At 48.0% G+C, this 18196-nt stretch overlaps 1 protein-coding gene across 3 annotated transcripts in view; it reads right to left on the reverse strand.

Annotated features, from left to right (window-relative positions):
- Positions 1–11247: 11247 nt before the first annotated feature.
- LOC139265836 (NLR family CARD domain-containing protein 3-like) overlaps positions 11248–18196 on the reverse strand; it is a 38614-nt gene continuing 31665 nt past the window's right edge. The window contains exons 11-13 of one of the 3 annotated variants that reach the window (XM_070883324.1): positions 18023–18193; positions 16473–16653; positions 11248–15253 (exon numbers count right to left, since the gene is read on the reverse strand). In XM_070883324.1, coding sequence (XP_070739425.1) covers positions 16485–16653; positions 18023–18193 — 340 coding nt within the window. In that variant the 3' untranslated portion in view covers positions 11248–15253; positions 16473–16484. Of the gene's footprint in view, positions 15293–16472; positions 16654–18022; positions 18194–18196 lie in introns of all 3 variants that reach the window. The other 2 variants (XM_070883323.1, XM_070883322.1) reach the window with 2 other exon arrangements.

Genomic DNA, 18196 nt, shown 5'->3' on the forward strand with positions numbered 1-18196 from the left:
ATCGGTTGCGGAATGATGTACAGGACCAGCTGCTGCAAACCTTGAAAAAGTATAAAATGTTTTTTTTTTAAACTACAAATCAGGAGAACTCTGAGGAAGGGAAGCAGTTGCTATTCTCCCATTATCGGGAAGAAGACGACGCTCCTGTTCTCTTCGGGCGAGGATCTGATCACCCCAGAGTTCTGAGTCACAGAAGGTTATGATGCTTATATTGTTTAAACTGCCGTAGAAGATCGTCAATAAGATATTTTTTGGGGGAGAAAGTCACGCCGTTTGCACCTCCTGTTAGCGCCTCCGGGGACACTAATGGGTTACAAATGATTTCTCGCCTGGGGCACGGGGCCGCTACTGTCCCCCGTGAAATTCCGCAAGAATTAGCGGAGGCGCAAACTGTCGGCACCCCGCTCCTGCCAGTTGCACTCTGGGACGCTGTGCTCGTGATGGCGTCATCGCTGTGCGCAGCGACTCATTTTTACCCCGGAGCGAAACTTCGGTAGCGCCCTGTGAGGCTGTCATGGGCGATGCCTGTGCCAGCTTTGTGGGTTGCGAGCCAGGCTGCACTCTGCTCGCGGGGGCGAAAATAAAAGGGGAGGTGTGCCTACTTTTGGGGCTGTTGCCGTTGTTCCTAGCGTCGGGCAGGTTCACAGATGCCTGTGACCTCCCTGTCCTTTCTTTGTGCCCTGGGTCGCTGCTGCTCACAGAGGAGCTGTCGTCTAGCAGTGCACAGGGAACTGCTGACTCGCTAGCCTGGGCATTGTTTGATTTGGGTTCCTGGCTTAGGGAGGACTGTTGTGGGTGACCCTTCGTTTCTGGGTATGGCCTTGGTGGCGATGGGGTCTAGGGGCTGCGCCTTGGCACAGTTTGCTCTTTCAGGCTCGTGGCAGTTGGTGCCATCGGGTGCCTGAGAGGTGGAGCTGATCAGGGGCAGGGTATCGATACCGGTGCCGTTGCCCTCCTGAGATCGCTTGCTCTGCAGCTCGTGTGTATTGGCTGCTTGTGGCCAGACTCCATGGTGCATAACTCTGGTCCCAGGGATGCAGGCTACAGCATTGGGTAGCTCGCTGGACCTGTGTGCTCCTGATGGGTGTTTGCCCGCTGCATTGGCTATGTACAGTTGAAATCCTACATCGCACAACGTTTTATTACTTATTGTGAATACCCTGTAGCTCCGATCGCAATCGTACGCCTTTTCCTTGCTTGTTGCATGTACACAATTCTGATCATCAATTACACATTTTACATGATCACACGACTTTTCCTTGCTTACTGCATGTACACAACTCTGATCATCAGTTACACATTTTATCTCTAACTCACAGTTGCTATTAGATTGATTGAGAATGTGGACCTGTCCCTTTAAGTGTGGTGGGTTGCAGGCCTCCTTTAAGAGAGCCTTGCTTTCTTTACCCCAATCCTCTTCTCCGTTTGGTGCCATGTGTTGTTCCATTAGCGCTGCACCTCGTGGTCTGGCCGCCGCCATCTTTTTTTTTAGCGCATCACCTCGTGGTTCGGGCACCATCTTTCCTCCATCCATGATGTCGACTAAAGTGATCCTCTTCTCCCCGGGTTCTGCCTCCGAAACTGGGAAGTCGCATCTGGATCCGATTTTCTTTCTCCGGAGTCCTGCCACTGGAATCTGGAAGGTGCGTTCGGGTCGTCTCAGCTGGATCATCTCCACGCAGTCGTGCTGAGCGGTCTGTGTCTCGGGTGATGTGCTGGTCTGCTCTCTGGTGCCGGGTCCACTCTCTGGTGAGGCCTTGCTTTGTCTCTGAGCATGGAGGACGTCGATCACTGGAGGGGTAAAGTCTTCCCACTTCCAATGGATCTTCTCCATCCACCTTCTTCCGAGTAGCATTGGTCCATCACCTGCAGCAATCCACAGAGGTAACTTACGCACCGTGCCATCATGGAGAACCTTTACATCCGCACTACCAATGACTGAGATAAGTTCATCGGTGTAGGTGCGCAGCTTTGCCTGAACCGGGACCAACTTGGGACGTTCAGCTCATTTGTCCCATAGCCTCTCAAAGGCTTTTTGATTCATTGCTGATTGGCTCGGCCCCGTGTCCACTCGCATGAAGATTGGAACGCCATCTATCTCAACTTCCATCCTCAACGGGGAACACTCGGTGGTGCAGGTAAACATGCTATATACCTCATCATGAGGCTGGGCTGCCTCTCTGCCTGTCGCTTCATAACCCGTGCTGGATTCATGGCCATCTACTGACTCTTCATCGACACAGTGAGTCATTTTTCTCTTACACATTCACTGAAGGTGGCCTTTTTTGCTGCAGCCTTTGCATACATAGTTTTTAAAACGGCACTGGTGAGCCCTGTGATTCCCTCCACAATGCCAGCATGGAGCTACTCCATTAGCCCCCCTCGGCGGACTCTGAGTTACGGGACTCGGGGGCCTGTTCTCTCTTCCCTGAGAGGATTCGCATTCTACAGACTAGCCTCTAAAAGGCGCCAGCACCTCCCGGGTTTGAGTCCTGAGGGTGCGTCATCTGCCTAGAGCTGCAGGTCGAGGTTGTGAATGCTTGGCTCACAGAGATGGCCTTCTGTAGTGTGACTGTGGTATCCGCTGACAGTAGCTTATGAAGAAGGCCCTCATGGCCGAGTCCAATGACTAAAATGTCCCGCAGCGCTTCGGTGAGGTGGTCGCCAAAATCACACGGTGCTGCCAGCCTCCTGAGGTCTGCGGCGTATTTCGCGATTTCCTGGCCTTTGGTGGATATAGAACCAGTGTCTGGCTGTGAGGCTGCTCTCCTTGGGCTTGAGTTGCTCATGGATCAGTGTTACGAGCTCCTCGTATGTCTTGGTCGTTGTCTTCGCTGGTGCCAGCAAGTCCCTGACGAGGCCATAGACAGTGGGCCCACAACTGGTTAGCAGGATAGCTCTGCGCTTGCCCGCCAGTGTGGCCAGGTTGCCTCCTGCCAGGTCATTGGCTGTGAAGAAATGGTCGAGCCTCTCCACAAAGGCGCCCCAGTCATCACATCGGCTAACTGCTGCAACGTACCAAGGGTAGCCATTTTCGCGTGAAAGTCCGTAATCTCATTGCCAATTGTTATGTCCTTGGATGCTCTGATAATGACTCCACAAGGCAGTGTGTTGTACTTGAACTGTAGTGACCTTAATCCTTTATTGGTAACTCTAGAGTGAGGATCACACCTGGTGACCTGCCTTTTATACTAGGCCAGGCACAGCTGTACAGGTAACCTACAAGTCTCCCACTGCTGTGCCCTCTGGTAACACACTTTGTGATAGTACAAACAGTCGCCATGTAAGATACATGACATTTATCAGCAAAGGCCTGAGTTATAATCATAGAATTATATAACACAGAAGGAGGCCGTTCAGCGCATTGTGCTTGTGTCGGCTCTTTGAATGAGCTATCCAATTTGTCCCATTCCCCTGCTCTTTCCTTGTAGCCCTACAAATTTTTTCCCTTCAAGTATTTATCCAATTCTCTTCTGAAAGATACTATTAAGTCTGCTTGCACTAACTATAAAGTCCTGTCCCCTCAGTACAGATTCACACGAGGCATGTAGTGAAGTCAAGGTCACTCTGGACCTGCACCTTTATTTCACAGCTCTGGAATGCTGCACTTGCCTGAGACCTGTCCTTATATACCTGTCTCTTGCAAGTGCACCCCTGGTGGTAAGGTATGCTGGTGGTTACAGGTCATATCTTATTACAGTCATGTATAGCATGTTAGGATACAGTTATATATAATAATGTAAGATACATGACATCACCCTCCCCCAAGGTCTTATTGTCTTTATAGGTTCAGTCTCTCAGGTAGTCTACGCTCTTGCATGGAGCGTCTGAGTTGTGGTTCAGTTGTTTGCCTTAGTTCTGTTTTTCTTTGGGTGTGGTTGCTGGTATCTCGCCTGGGCTGTCTGTTTCGATTGGTGTGATTGTTGTTGACTCGCCTGGGCTATCTGTTGGGATTGCCCTTTCCTCAGGTTGTTCCCTCTGTCTGTCCACCAGGTATGGTGCGAGTTCCACATTGTAGTCTGCCTCTGGTTCCGCAGTATTGTTGGTAAATCTGCTTTTGACTTGGTCTACATGCCTCCGGCAGGTTTTGCCATTGTCCATTTGTACTACCAGTAGCCTGTTTCCTTCCTTGCCCGTTACTGTCCCTGCAAGCCATTTGGGACCCCTGCCATAGTTTAGTACAAACACTTTGTCCCCTATCTCATTCCATCTCCCCCTCGAATTTCTGGCATGGTACTCAGTCAGCTTACGGCACTTTGCCTCAATGATTTTGTGCATGTCTGGGAGGATTAATGAGAGCCTTGTTTTTAAAGTCCTTTTCATCAACAGTTGCGCGGGGGGGGATCCCAGTCAATGAGTGCGGACGAGATCTGTATGCCAGCAGCAGTCGCGACAGGCGACCCTGCAGCGTGGGACCTTGGATTTTAAGCATGCCTTGTTTAATGATTTGCACTGCTCTCTCCACCTGGCCGTTGGAGGCCGGCTTGAACGGTGCCGTCTTGATGTGATTTATGCCGTGGTCAATTATAAAGTCTTGGAATTCTGCGCTGGTGAAGCACGGACCATTGTCACTGACCAATATGTCAGGGATTCCGTGCGTTGCAAACATGGTTGCGAGGCTCTCCACAGTGGTGGAGGTTGTGCTCGAGTTTAAAATGGTGCATTCGATCCACTTTGAAAATGCATCTACAGATACGAGGAACATTTTGCCCATGAATGGGCCCGCATAGTCTACGTGCACCCGCGACCACGGTTTGGTAGGCCAGGGCCAGGGGCTCAGTGGAGTCTCCCTGGGGGCATTGCTGAGTTGGGCACAAATGGTGCACCTTCGGACGCAGAGCTCCAAGTCCGCGTCAATACCAGGCCACCAGACGTGGGATCTGGCTATGGCCTTCATGAGAACGATCCCCGGGTGCTCGCGGTGGAGCTCCAGGACAAATGCCTCTCTGCTTCGCAGAGGCATGACTACTCGGCTGCTCCACATCAGGCAGTCTGCTTGTAGTGATAGCTCATGCATGCACCTGTGAAAGGGTTTTAATTCCTCGGGGCAGGCATCGCGAGCCTGTGCCCAGTCACCGATTAGGACACATCTTTTTACTAAGGAAAACGTGGGGTTGCTGGCCGTCCAGGCTCTGATTTGGCGAGCCGTCATGGGCGAACCTGTGGACTCAAAGGCATTGATTGCCATGACTATCTCACAGCCCTGTTCGTCAGATCCTTCCGTGGTTGCCAGGGGTAGCCTGCTGAGCGCGTCGGCACAGTTGGCTGTGCCTGGTCTGTGCCTTATTGTGTAGTCGTAGGATGCCAGCATGAGTGCCCACCGAGGCGTTGGCATTTATTGCCTTGCTCTCGGATAGGAGGGACGTGAGAGGCTTGTGGCCAGTTTCTAATGCGAACTTGGCCCCGAAAAGGTATTGGTGCATCTTTTTGACACCATAAACGCACACGAGCGCCTCCTTCTCTACCATTCGGTACCTGCGCTCCGCCCGCGAAAGTGACCTGGAGGCATAAGCTATGGGTTGTAATTTGCCCGCACTATTGACATGTTGCAAAACGCACCCGACCCCATATGCTGACGCATCGCATGTGAGAACTAGCTTTTTACCTGGATCAAAAAAAAGTCAAAACACTGTTGGAACATAGAAGGTTGCGTGCCTTATTGAAGGCGCGTTCCTGGGCGTCCCCCCAAAACCAATCGCACCCCTTCCTGAGTAGCACGTGGAGAGGCTCCAGCAGCGTGCTTAAGTTCTGCATAAAGTTCCCAAAGTAATTGAGTAGCCCGAGAAAGGCGCGCAGTTCTGAGACATTCCAGGGCCTGGGTGCCAGGCGAATTGTTTCTGTTTTGGACTCTGTTGGGCGGTTTCCATCAGCGGCAATCCTTCTGCCCAAAAATTCAACCTCAGGTGCGAGAAACAGGCACTTGGATTTCTTGACTAGTAGGCCGACCCGATCCAACCGCTTTTGTACTTCCTCCAAATTACGGAGATGGGAGTCAGTGTCTCTGCCCGTGATAAGTATGTCGTCTTGAAATACAACAGTCCCCGGGATGGAATTGAGCAGACTCTCCATGTTGCGCTGGAATATGGCAGCTGCCGACCTGATGCCGAATGGGCATCGATTGTAAATGAAAAGGCCTCGATGTGTGTTGATGGTGGTGAGTAGCTTGGATTCCTCGGTCAATTCTTGCGTCACATACGCAGATGTGAGGTCTCGTTTTGAGAAAAGTTTACCTCCAGCCAAATATGTCCTCTGCTCTGGGCGGTGGGTACTGGTCCTGTAGGGAGACTCTGTTTATGGTAAATTTGTAGTCCCCACAGATTTGTACGGATCCATCAGGCTTCATGACTGGGACGATGGGACCTGCCCAGTCGTTAAATTCCACAGGTGATATCATGCCTTCCTGCAGAAGTCTGTCTAGTTCATGTTCAATTTTTTCCCTCATCACATAGGGTACAACTCTGGCCTTGTGATGGACCGATCTCGCATCCTGTCTGATGTAGATTTTGACTTTGGCCCCTTTGAAAGTGTCCACACCTGGCTGAAAGAGATGTTCAAATTACTTTATAACTGTTGAGCAGGAGGTCCGTTCCTCTAATGACATGGCATGGACATCATCCCATTTCCAGTTTAGTTTTGTCAGCCAGCTTCTCCTCAGCAGTGCTGGGGGGTCTCCGGGGACAATCCACAGGGGAAGTCGGTTCATTGTCCCTTTGTGTGTGACAGAGAGCATGGCGCTGCTGAGGACTGGTACGATTTCTTTGGTATAGGTCCTTAGTTTGGTGTCGACCCTTGTGAGTTTTGGTCTGTCTCTTTTATGCGGCCACAGTTGTTCAAATTGTTGAGCGCCCATGTGAGATTGACTCGCTTCATGTTGACAGATATCCCATTGAGTAGGACCCTCATCATTATAGGAGGCGTCCTGTTGTAGGAGCAGCGGCCATTGATCGTGTTGACCTACTGTACATCGGTGTCCCGGGTACTGTCCCCATCATCTTCTGTTCCACTTTCCGACCCATCCGATTCGTATACCAGCCGAGCTGCCGTTTTTTTGCACATGCGGGCCAAATGATGCCCTGTATATTCACAGTTCCTGCAAACAGCCTGCTGAAATCGACATTCCCTTGACGAGTGCCCAGCCCCACACCTCCAACACAGACTGCTTGCAAAGAATGAGCTGCGTCTGGCTGATCTCTCTTGAGCTTCTCTCAGTTTGTAGTTGATTGCTCGCATTGTGGGTTGAACGGCCATTCCTGTGGCCCTTGATGGCTTCTGTTGCCACTGCCTGCTGTCGAGAACCTGTTCTCCCGGTTTTGTCTGTGTGTGGGGGTAGCAGCTTGTCTCATGCTGTGAACTCCTTGTTCCATTATTTCGTTAGTTGTTGTACCTGCATTGTAAATCAACCTTGTTTCTTCTTCCCCTACCAAGAATGTCTGTGCAACCAGGTCAGGTTCTTGGTCTCTATGAGCTTCCGGAATATGCCTGCGTGACCTATTCCTTCAATGAAAAAGTCTCTCAGCATTTCTCCCCTCAGTTCATCGGAGAACCCACATAAACGAGCCAACCTCCGAAGTTCTGCCACGAAATCGGGTATGCTCTGGCCCACACAGCGTCTGTAGTTGTAGAACCTGTGTCTGGCCATGTGTAGGCTGCTCGCTGGCTTCAGGTGGTCTCTTACCAGTGTGCTCAATTCTTCAAACGACTTGCTTGCTGGTTTCTCGGGTGCCAACAGATCCTTCATTAAAGCGTATGTTTTCGAGCCACAGCTGGTCAAGAGATGGGCTCTTCTCTTGTCTGCCTTATCGTCGCCTAACCAGTCTTTGGTTACAAAGCTTTGCTGGAGCCTTTCTATAAAGTCCTCCCAATTGTCTCCCGCATTGTACTTTTCATCTGATCCGTTGTTCGTCATTCTGTGGATTCTGTAATCCCGTAACTCGTCACCACAGTAAAGTCCTGTCCTCTCAGTACAGATTCAGACGAGGCATGTAGTGAAGTCAAGGTCACTCTGGACCTGCACCTTTATTTCACAGCTCTGGAATGCTGCACTTGCCTGAGACCTGTCCTTATATACCTGTCTCTTACAAGTGCACCCCTGGTGGTAAGGTATGCTGGTGGTTACAGGTCATATCTTATTACAGTCATGTATAGCATGTTAGGATACAGTTATATATAATAATGTAAGATACATGACACTAACCTTTTAGGCAGTGCATTCCAGATCACAAACTCACTGTGTAAAAATTGTTTCCTCATGTCACATCTCGTTCTTTTAGTTATCACCTTATATCTGTGCCCTCTGGTTACCGACCCTTCTGCCACTGGAAACAATTTGTTCTTATTTTCTCTATCAAAGCCCTTCAATCAAATCTCCTCTTAACCTTCTCTGCTCTAAGGAGAACCCCAGCTTCTGCAATCTCTCCGCTTAACTAAAGTCCTGCATCCCTGATACCATTCGAGTAAATCTGTTCTGCGCCCTCGATAAGACCTTGATATTCTTCCTAAAGTATGATGCCCAGAATTCGACATAATATTCCAGCTGGGGCCTTAGAAATGATTTATAAAGGTTTAGCATAACTTCCTTGTTTTTGCACTCTATGCCTCTATTAATAAAGCCAAGAATGCAATATGCTTTTTTTAAACAGCCTTCTCTACTTGTCCTGCACCTTCAAAGATTTGTGCATGTATACCCTCAGGTCTCTGTTCCTGCATCCCTTTTAAAATTGTACCATTTAGTTCATATTACCTCTCCTCATCCCAACCTATCAAAATGCATCATTCTCTTCTCTGTGTTAAATTGCATTTGCCGTGTGTCTGCTCATTTTACTAGTCTATGTCCCCCTGAAGTTTGTTGCTATCCTCCTCACTGTTTACTACATTTTTGAGTTTTGTGACATCTAAATTTAGAAATGATGCCCTGTATAGCCAAGTCCAGGTCATTAAAACATATCAAACAGAGCAGTTGTCCCAGTATTGACCCCCGGGGAACACCATTGTATACTTCCCTGCAGTCTGAAAAATATGCCATTCACCGCTACTCTTTGCTTTCTCTCTCTTAGCCAATTTTGTATCTATGTTGCCACTGCCCCTTTAATCTCATGGACTTCCATTTTGCTAACAAGTCTATTAGGCTCAATTTTGCCCAAACCCGTTTTCTGGCATATTGCCAGAGTTACGCCCATTTTTCTCGCCCAGAAATAATTTGCCAAAGTTTCCCTGATTTATACTTGAATTTGGCACCGCGCAGTGTGTCCAGTCGCCTCGGGGGGGGGGGGGGAGAGGGGGGGGCGGCGGTGGTGGAGCCTGTTGTCTGTGCCGAAACACGATGCCACACCTTCTGTGTATGCGCGGGGGAAAAAGTTACAGTTTTGACGTCGTTGCAATGGACGCGCATGTGCAGTACAGCTCCGAGTTGGCAATTGGCCATTTTTAAAGAGCCAGTTGTGTGTGTGTGAGAAGGAGTGCTGTGTGAGAACATTGGGAAAATCGCAGCTGCAGCATTACAAGATGCAACGCGGTGCAAGGACCAAGAATTTGTTACAGGAAGAAGTGGAGGCACTAGTTACTGTGATTGAGAACAGATTCCGGAGATGTGGGGGTTGACTTATGAGGAGGTTGGGCCTCTACTCATTGGAATTCAGAAGAATGAGAGGTGATCTTATCGAAACGTATAAGATTATGAGGGGGCTTGACAAGGTGGATGCAGAGAGGATGTTTCCACTGATGAGGGAGACTAGAACTAGAGGGCATAATCTTAGAATAAGGGGCCGCCCATTTAAAACAGAGATAAGGAGAAATTTCTTCTCTCAGAGGGTTGTAAATCTGTGGAATTCGTTGCCTCAGAGAGCTGTGAATGCTGGGACATTGAATCAATTTAAGACAGAAATAGACAGTTTCTTAAACGATAAGGGGATAAAGGGTTATGGGGAGCAGACGGGGAAGTGAAGCTGAGTCCATGATCAGGTCAGCCATGATCTTATTGAATGGCGGAGCAGGCTCGAGGGGCCTTATGGTCTACTCCTGCACCTATTTTTTATGTTTCTATGGAGGCGAGTGTAAAAAGAAGTGGCAGGACCTTGGTCAAGTAGTTAGTGTAAGTAATATTTTCATTTATTCACTGGAGTTGCAATTGTAAATGTGACCATCTGTATGTCCCACCCAGCAGAAAGACAACCTCTCTAAAAAGTTAGGTTTTCATCTTTGCAGAGGAAGATGGCACATAACAAAAGGGAAAGAACTTGAACAGGAGGAGGCCCGGCAATTCTGCAGCCACAGACACCCTTGGAAGAGAGGATCGCTGCTTTGATGGGTCCTGCCTGCAGAAAAGCAATCAGTACTGCACAAGCTGGGCCCACACTCGAGGGAGAGGGTAAGTCTTGCAGCTGTAACCTTCACTTCAACTGACAAAGAAGACCTCCTGATGCTTCTAGATTGCAGGTCTGCTTTGACCAACTCACAGATCTCAGTTACAACTTTTTTGCAGATATGCAGCCTTCTGACACAGTCTGCATCACTCAGATGGATATGAACGCCTGCCTCGATATACCCGAGATGGGTAAGGCCTCCTGCCCAGCACTCTAGGGGCTCCGATGTTCCTGATGCGGTGACGTCGAATCAATTGTCTCCATGTAGCACCATGATGCAGAAGGCTCGCACAAGGTATGGCATTGTCAGTATTGTCCCCATACTTAAATTTAACCTTTGAAAGAAGCTCAAAACGGCAGGAAAGCAGGCAGCACAGGTTCGCAGTTCACTCTCCCCAAGATCTGTATGGATGGACCAAAGTCTTGTGACTTCTCCTCTCTCTCCACCCCCCCCCCCCCCCACCCTCCTTAACTAATTGCAGTCTTGTGACTTTTCCCCTTCTCTCTCGCTCTCTCTCCCCCCACCCCCCCACTCATTGCAGTCTTAAGAAGCCTTCCGATCGGCACCTTGCTCCCCGGGCTTGAAGCCGTCTGATCAGCACCTCGCTCCCCCGGCTCAGTGCAGAAGGCTTTCGATCGGCACCTCGCTCTCTCTCTCTCCTCCTTCCCCCCATGGCTTGTTTTCCAGCTGAGCCCTGAGCCCCTGTGTCTGGGTGCAGGGCCGGTTCTGCCGGCCAAAGCTACAACCCTCCTGCCCTGCTTCAAGACGTTCGGTGGTGGTGGTTAGGGAGTGAAAAACAGAGAAAACTTCTGAAATTCAACAAACTTCTATTTACTATGTTGACAGGTAAAACAAGTTGAACTTTATTAATGATTTTTACAGTGTTCTTGACTCCCTTCAAACTCTTCGATTTAAAAACAATGGTGTCTTTCAACGCAATTTCTCAATGTGCGCTGGTTTTATTAAGAGACCATGGTCCAGAACTAGAGACATGGTCCAGTACTTAAAGAAGGGTAACTTTGAAGGTATGAGGCGTGAACTGACGAGGATAGATTGGCGAGTGATACTTAAGGGGTTGACTGTGGATGGGCAATGGCAGACATTTAGAGACCGCATGGATGAACTACAACAATTGTACATCCCTGTCTGGCATAAAAATAAAAACAGGGAAGGTGGCTCAACCGTGGCTATCAAGGGAAATCAGGGATAGTATTAAAGCCAAGGAAGTGGCATACAAATTGGCCCGAAATAGCAGCGAACCCGGAGACTGGGAGAAATTTAGAACTCAGCAAAGGAGGACAAAGGGTTTGATTAGGGCAGGGAAAATAGAGTACAAGAGGAAGCTTGCAGGGAACATTAAAATGGACTGCAAAAGCTTCTATAGATATGTAAAGAGAAAAAGGTTAGTAAAGACAAACGTAGGTCCCCTGCAGTCAGAATCAGGGGAAGTCATAACAGGGAACAAAGAAATGGCAGACCAATTGAACAAGTACTTTGGTTCGGTATTCACTAAGGAAGACACAAATAACCTTCTGGATATAAAAGGGGTCAGAGGGTCTAGTAAGAAGGAGGAACTGAGGGAAATCCTTATTAGTCGGGAAATTGTGTTGGGGAAATTGATGGGATTGAAGGCCGATAAATCCCCAGGGCCTGATGGTCTGCATCCCAGAGTACTTAAGGAGGTGGCCTTGGAAATAGCGGATGCATTGACAGTCATTTTCCAACATTCCATAGACTCTGGATCAGTTCCTATGGAGTGGAAGGTAGCCAATGTAACCCCACTTTTTAAAAAAGGAGGGAATTATAGACTGGTCAGCCTGACATTAGTAGTGGGTAAAATGATGGAATCAATTATTAAGGATGTTATAGCAGCACATTTGGAAAGAGGTGACATGATAGGTCCAAGTCAGCATGGATTTGTGAAAGGGTAATCATGCTTGACAAAACTTCTGGAATTTTTTGAGGATGTTTCCAGTAGAGTGGACAAGGGAGAACCAGTTTGTGGTGTATTTGGACTTTCAGAAGGCTTTCGACAAAGTCCCACACAAGAGATTAATGTGCAAAGTTAAAGCACATGGGATTGGGGGTCGTGTGCTGACGTGGATTGAGAACTGGTTGGCAGACAGGAAGCAAAGAGTAGGAGTAAATGGGTGCTTTTCAGAATGGCAGGCAGTGACTAGTCGGGTACCGCAAGGTTCTGTGCTGGGGCCCCATCTGTTTACATTGTACATTAATGATTTAGACGAGGGGATTAAATGTAGTATCTCCAAATTTGCGGATGACACTAAGTTGGGTGGCAGTGTGAGCTGCGAGGAGGATGCTATGAGGCTGCAGAGCGACTTGGATAGGTTAGGTGAGTGGGAAAATGCATGGCAGATGAAGCATAATGTGGATAAATGTGAGGTTATCCACTTTGGTGGTAAAAACAGAGAGGCAGACTATTATTTCAATGGTGACAGATTAGGAAAAGGGGAGGTGCAACGAGACCTGGGAGTCATGGTACATCAGTCATTGAAGGTTGGCATGCAGGTACAGCAGGCGGTTAAGAAAGCAAATGGCATGTTGGCCTTCATAGCGAGGGGATTTGAGTACAGGGGCAGGGAGGTGTTACTACAGTTGTACAGGGCCTTGGTGAGGCCACACCTGGAGTATTGTGTACAGTTTTGGTCTCCTAACTTGAGGAAGGACATTCTTGCTATTGAGGGAGTGCAGCAAAGGTTCACCAGACTGATTCCTGGGATGGCGACTGACCTATCAAGAAAGACTGGATCAACTGGGCTTGTATTCACTGGAGTTCAGAAGAATGAGAGGGGATCTCATAGAAACGTTTAAAATTCTGACGGGTTTAGACAGGTTAGATGCAGGAAGAATGTTCCCAATGTTGGGGAAGTCCAGAACCAGGGGTCACAGTCTAAGGATAAGGGGTAAGCCATTTAGGACCGAGATGAGGAGAAACTTCTTCACCCAGAGAGTGGTGAACCTGTGGAATTCTCTACCACAGGAAGTTGTTGAGGCCAATTCACTAAATATATTCAAAAAGGAGTTTGATGTAGTACTTACTACTAGGGGCATCAAGAGATATGGCGAGAAAGCAGGAATGGGGTACTGAAGTTGCATGTTCAGCCATGAACTCATTGAATGGCGGTGCAGGCTCGAAGGGCCGAATGGCCTACTCCTGCACCTATTTTCTATGTTTCTATGTTTCTATGGTATCTGTACCATATGATTGTTAAATAGACAGTAATCTATTTCAGGGGCATTAATAAGCATCTGTAGGATGTTTCTGTGGAGTTTAACATGCTACTATTTGTTAAATGCAGTACCTCATCAGAATTTTATCCAGCAGTGTTAAATGCCTATAATTGAGGTTGTTAAAACAGATTAATGAGTATCTCCAAAAAAGGGCAAGCTGTTCAATTCAAATACAAACATCCTGCGAATGGTTTATCATCTAAATGTAGCAATGTGCAAAACAGATTGTAATTCTTTTTGTTCTGGGGTATCTTCAAAGATATTTGGAACTATAACTTGACTGTAGTGCAAATAAATGATATAGTCGTGAGGCCTCAGTGCCACATCCGACCGTATGGTAGTGGATAGTCATGCAAGAAACAAGCATCAAAGGACAAAGAAACTAAAAATACAGTACTGGAACCATACTCACAAAAAGTAAAGTATCTATATCAGGACCAGCCATAAGCTAATACAACTCACACTACAAATTCATGTACATATTTCAATTAATATACATAATATTAATTCCGGTGTACTGTATAAATTCCTGCAAACAGTACAGATCTCATATGCATGGTATAAATTTATATACATCATATAAATTAATATGCACAACATATTTCCCTGTGCACAATCTAAAGTCCTTGTTGCAATGTAAATCCTATACGCAGTATAAATTCCCATTCATAGTATAAATTCATATACAGAGTATACATTCAAATAGACAGTATAAACTTCCTTGCACAATGTTCATTGCTATATATAGTGTACATTGCTATATACGGTATACATTTTCTTGCACCGTATACATTGCTATATACAGTATAAATTTCCTTTCACAGTATATTGCTATATACAGTATACATTGCTATATACGGTATAGATTTTCTTACACAGTATACAATTCTATATGCAGTATATATTTCCTTACATATTATACATTACTATATACAGTATAAATTTCCTTTCACAGTGTATATTGCTATATACAGTGTACATTGCTACATACGGCATACATTTCCTTGCACCGTATACTTTGCTATATACATTCATGGCACTATTCATCTGTTGTAATGATCCACTGCCCTCTAGTGGATGTCAAGTTGATGTGCACATAAATAGATCACTAGAACAAAACTAAGGAAGACTTGCATTTATATTACGCTATTCACAACATCCCAAAGCGCTTTACAGCCAATTAAGTACTTTTTGAAGTGTAGCTGCTGTTGTACGCAATGACACCCAGAAGCCACCTCGAACAACCACCCGCTCACCCTTGGCCGTTGCAGGCCAATCTATCTCAGTCTTACTCCTGGGAGAGGAGGCATGGTTAACCGAGCATCAGAATACAAGTGAGAAGGACGCTCAGCAGCTCTGCGCCATAGCAACTACAATTTCAGCACGAGAGGAGTCAAGGGGCACAGCCAATTCCCACCATTCCACAGCCTCTTCAGCTTTGGTCTTGAGTAAAGGCGTTTAATGACTACTGCTGCGATAAGGAACCCCAGGCCAGGAACTAACATCCTGAGCTTGTAAATCGTGGGTACAAGTGTCCTATGAAGATGTTCTGGCTGGTTTCAGTCAATGTGTTGCTTCATGTCCCATGTACCAGTGTCATGTTGGGTACAATATACTGGCCTTGCATTTGCCTGATGCAAGCCTGCTGGGAGGCAGTTAACAAAAAATTATCGTTGCATAGCTTTAAAAGTAAACAGTAGCACAGAATTAATTAAACATCCCTCTCATTTTCCACCACACATACTGTTACGAAACACTCACCCTTTGGACATCTTTTGTCCTTTAACATATTATTCCTCTGCTATGCACCACTCCTTCTCAAGAGGCTGTGCTTAATATATAACATCAGGAGGCTGTGAGTGGGGAGGTAAGTATTATCAGACCCCGCTGTCCAGACCAGACCATGGGGGAGGTGAGTGTCTAAGGCCTGCTGTCCATGGAGAGTGAGTGTCTCAGGCCTGTTGTCCATGGGCAGTGAGTGTCTCAGGCCTGCTGTCCATGGGCAGTGAGTGTCTCAGGCCTGCTGTCCATGGGCAGTGAGTGTCTCAGGCCTGCTGTCCATGGGCAGTGAGTGTCTCAGGCCTGCTGTCCATGGGGAGTGAGTGTCTCAGGCCTGCTGTCCATGGGGAGTGAGTGTCTCAGCCTGCTGTCCATGGGGAGTGAGTGTCTCAGGCCTGCTGTCCATGGAGAGTGAGAGCCTCAGCCTGCTGTCCTTGGGCAGTGAGTGTCTCAGGCCTGCTGTCCATAGGCAGTGAGTGTCTCAGGCCTGCTGTCCATGGAGAGTGAGTGTCTCAGCCTGCTGTCCATGGGCAGTGAGTGTCTCAGGCCTGCTGTCCATGGGCAGTGAGTGTCTCAGGCCTGCTGTCCATGGAGAGTGAGTGTCTCAGGCCTGCTGTCCATGGGGAGTGAGTGTCTCAGGCCTGCTGTCCATGGAGAGTGAGAGCCTCAGCCTGCTGTCCATGGGCAGTGAGTGTCTCAGGCCTGCTGTCCATGGAGAGTGAGTGTCTCAGGCCTGCTGTCCATGGGGAGTGAGTGTCTCAGGCCTGCTGTCCATGGAGAGTGAGTGTCTCAGCCTGCTGTCCATGGGCAGTGAGTGTCTCAGGCCTGCTGTCCATGGAGAGTGAGTGTCTCAGCCTGCTGTCCATGGGCAGTGAGTGTCTCAGGCCTGCTGTCCATGGAGAGTGAGTGTCTCAGGCCTGCTGTCCATGGGCAGTGAGTGTCTCAGGCCTGCTGCCCATGGGCAGTGAGTGTCTCAGCCTGCTGTCCATGGGCGGTGAGTGTCTCAGGCCTGCTGCCCAGAACAGTGAGCAGTCAGGAAAATTCTATAGAGCATGAAATTTAACAAAAAGAGAAACAGTTACCTGTTTTGTGTTCTATAGATACAGTTGGCATTTGGATTGCTGTTGAGCGAAGTGTTGCAATTTGATTGCTGACCCTCCTAGGTTGTTGTTCTGGAGGTTCAGCTTTCTGAGTGTACATGTCACTTTCAGGGCAGACAGAATGTCCTCGCAACAAGCAGCAGTCAGATTATTGTCCTTTAAGCTGCAGGGAACAAGTAGAGACACACAGTGACAGCAGCGTCCAGTAAACGTAACCAGCTCAGCCCACATAGCAACTTGCAGAAACTCAGTATTACAGAAGTCCCAAATATTACCGAATCCTGAAATATTACTCACACTCCCAAATATTACCACAAACTAATATAAAGAAGATCCTGAAATATTAGCCAGATTCTCAATGGCTCGTTGGTTGATGTGGACAACACAAAAAATCCTAGAATTGTGAAGTTGGGGAAATTGCTGTGGTTTAGTTAAGTCACATAGTTAACAGCAAGTAGAGGGAGCTACCCATGCTGTACCTGCCCTGGGGTGTTTGATGGCAGTGGGGCAGTGTAGAGGGATCTTTACTCTGTATCTAACACCGTGTTGTACCTATCCTGGGAGTGTTTGATGGGACAGTGTAGAAGGAGCTTTACTCTGTATCTAACCCCGTGCTGTACCTGCCCCGGGAGTGTTTGATGGGACAGTGTAGAGGGAGCTTTATTCTGTATCTAACCCGTGCTGTACCTGCCCTACGAGTGTTTGATGGGACAGTGTAGAAGGAGCTTTACTCTGTATCTAACCCCGTGCTGTACCTGCCCCGGGAGTGTTTGATGGGACAGTGTAGAGGGAGCTTTATTCTGTATCTAACCCGTGCTGTACCTGCCCTGCGAGTGTTTGATGGTATAGTGTAGAGGGAGCGTCACTCTGTGTCTAACCATGCTGTACCTGCCCTGTAAAATGCACCGTGCCTACATTTGACAGTTTGGACCCTTAGTACAGCCCCAATGCGCAACACACAAGCCGAGTTGCTGACAGAGCTCTGCATCCAGACTCGGGCAGAAATGTAGCTGCTATTTCAGGGCTCAGAAACCTACTACAGCAGCAATGGCCGTTGGCTGCGGGGACTTCTGACTGTTGTCTAAGAACAGCAGCCACAAGGCCTCCTGTGCCGAGGATCCAATGGATACCTGTGGGAACAAAAAGGTCGTCCTTACCTTTTCAGACCTCCGTTAACTTGCTATCTACCCCATACCCTCTCCCCATTTCCTCAGATCTGAGGGGGCCAGGCACAAGGAATTATGCTGGCTTCTTTGGGCATCCCTCCAAATAGATGCCAAAGTGACATTCCCAGAGGCAATGTCCATCCCATTACAATCCCAGTACCTGCTGTAGATGCAGATACTAGAATGACATGGAAATGGGGGTCTCCTCCCCTTTGTGTTTTGGAGCTGAGTGACTCCCAGGTGCATGATGAAAAATGTCGGGTTCGGGTTCCTGAAGTGGGTAGTATTCCAATCTGCAGCATTAGGGATCCTCATTTTGAATATATTCATCAGAAGTATAGAAACCAGTATTGAAATCAGCCTTACTTTACTTCCCCTAATATACAGTGTGGATTGGTCAGGGCAGCAAAGAGTGACTTCACTCCTGAATCTTGCAGACTGTTGCTGGTCAGGTTGAGCTTAGTCAATGTGGAACTGGCAGTGAGGGCATCTGCAAGATCTGGGCAACAGGCACTTGTCAGGTTGTTGCGATACAGCCTG

The sequence above is a fragment of the Pristiophorus japonicus genome, chromosome 6, assembly GCF_044704955.1.
Source record: "Pristiophorus japonicus isolate sPriJap1 chromosome 6, sPriJap1.hap1, whole genome shotgun sequence".
Lineage (NCBI taxonomy): Eukaryota > Metazoa > Chordata > Chondrichthyes > Pristiophoridae > Pristiophorus > Pristiophorus japonicus.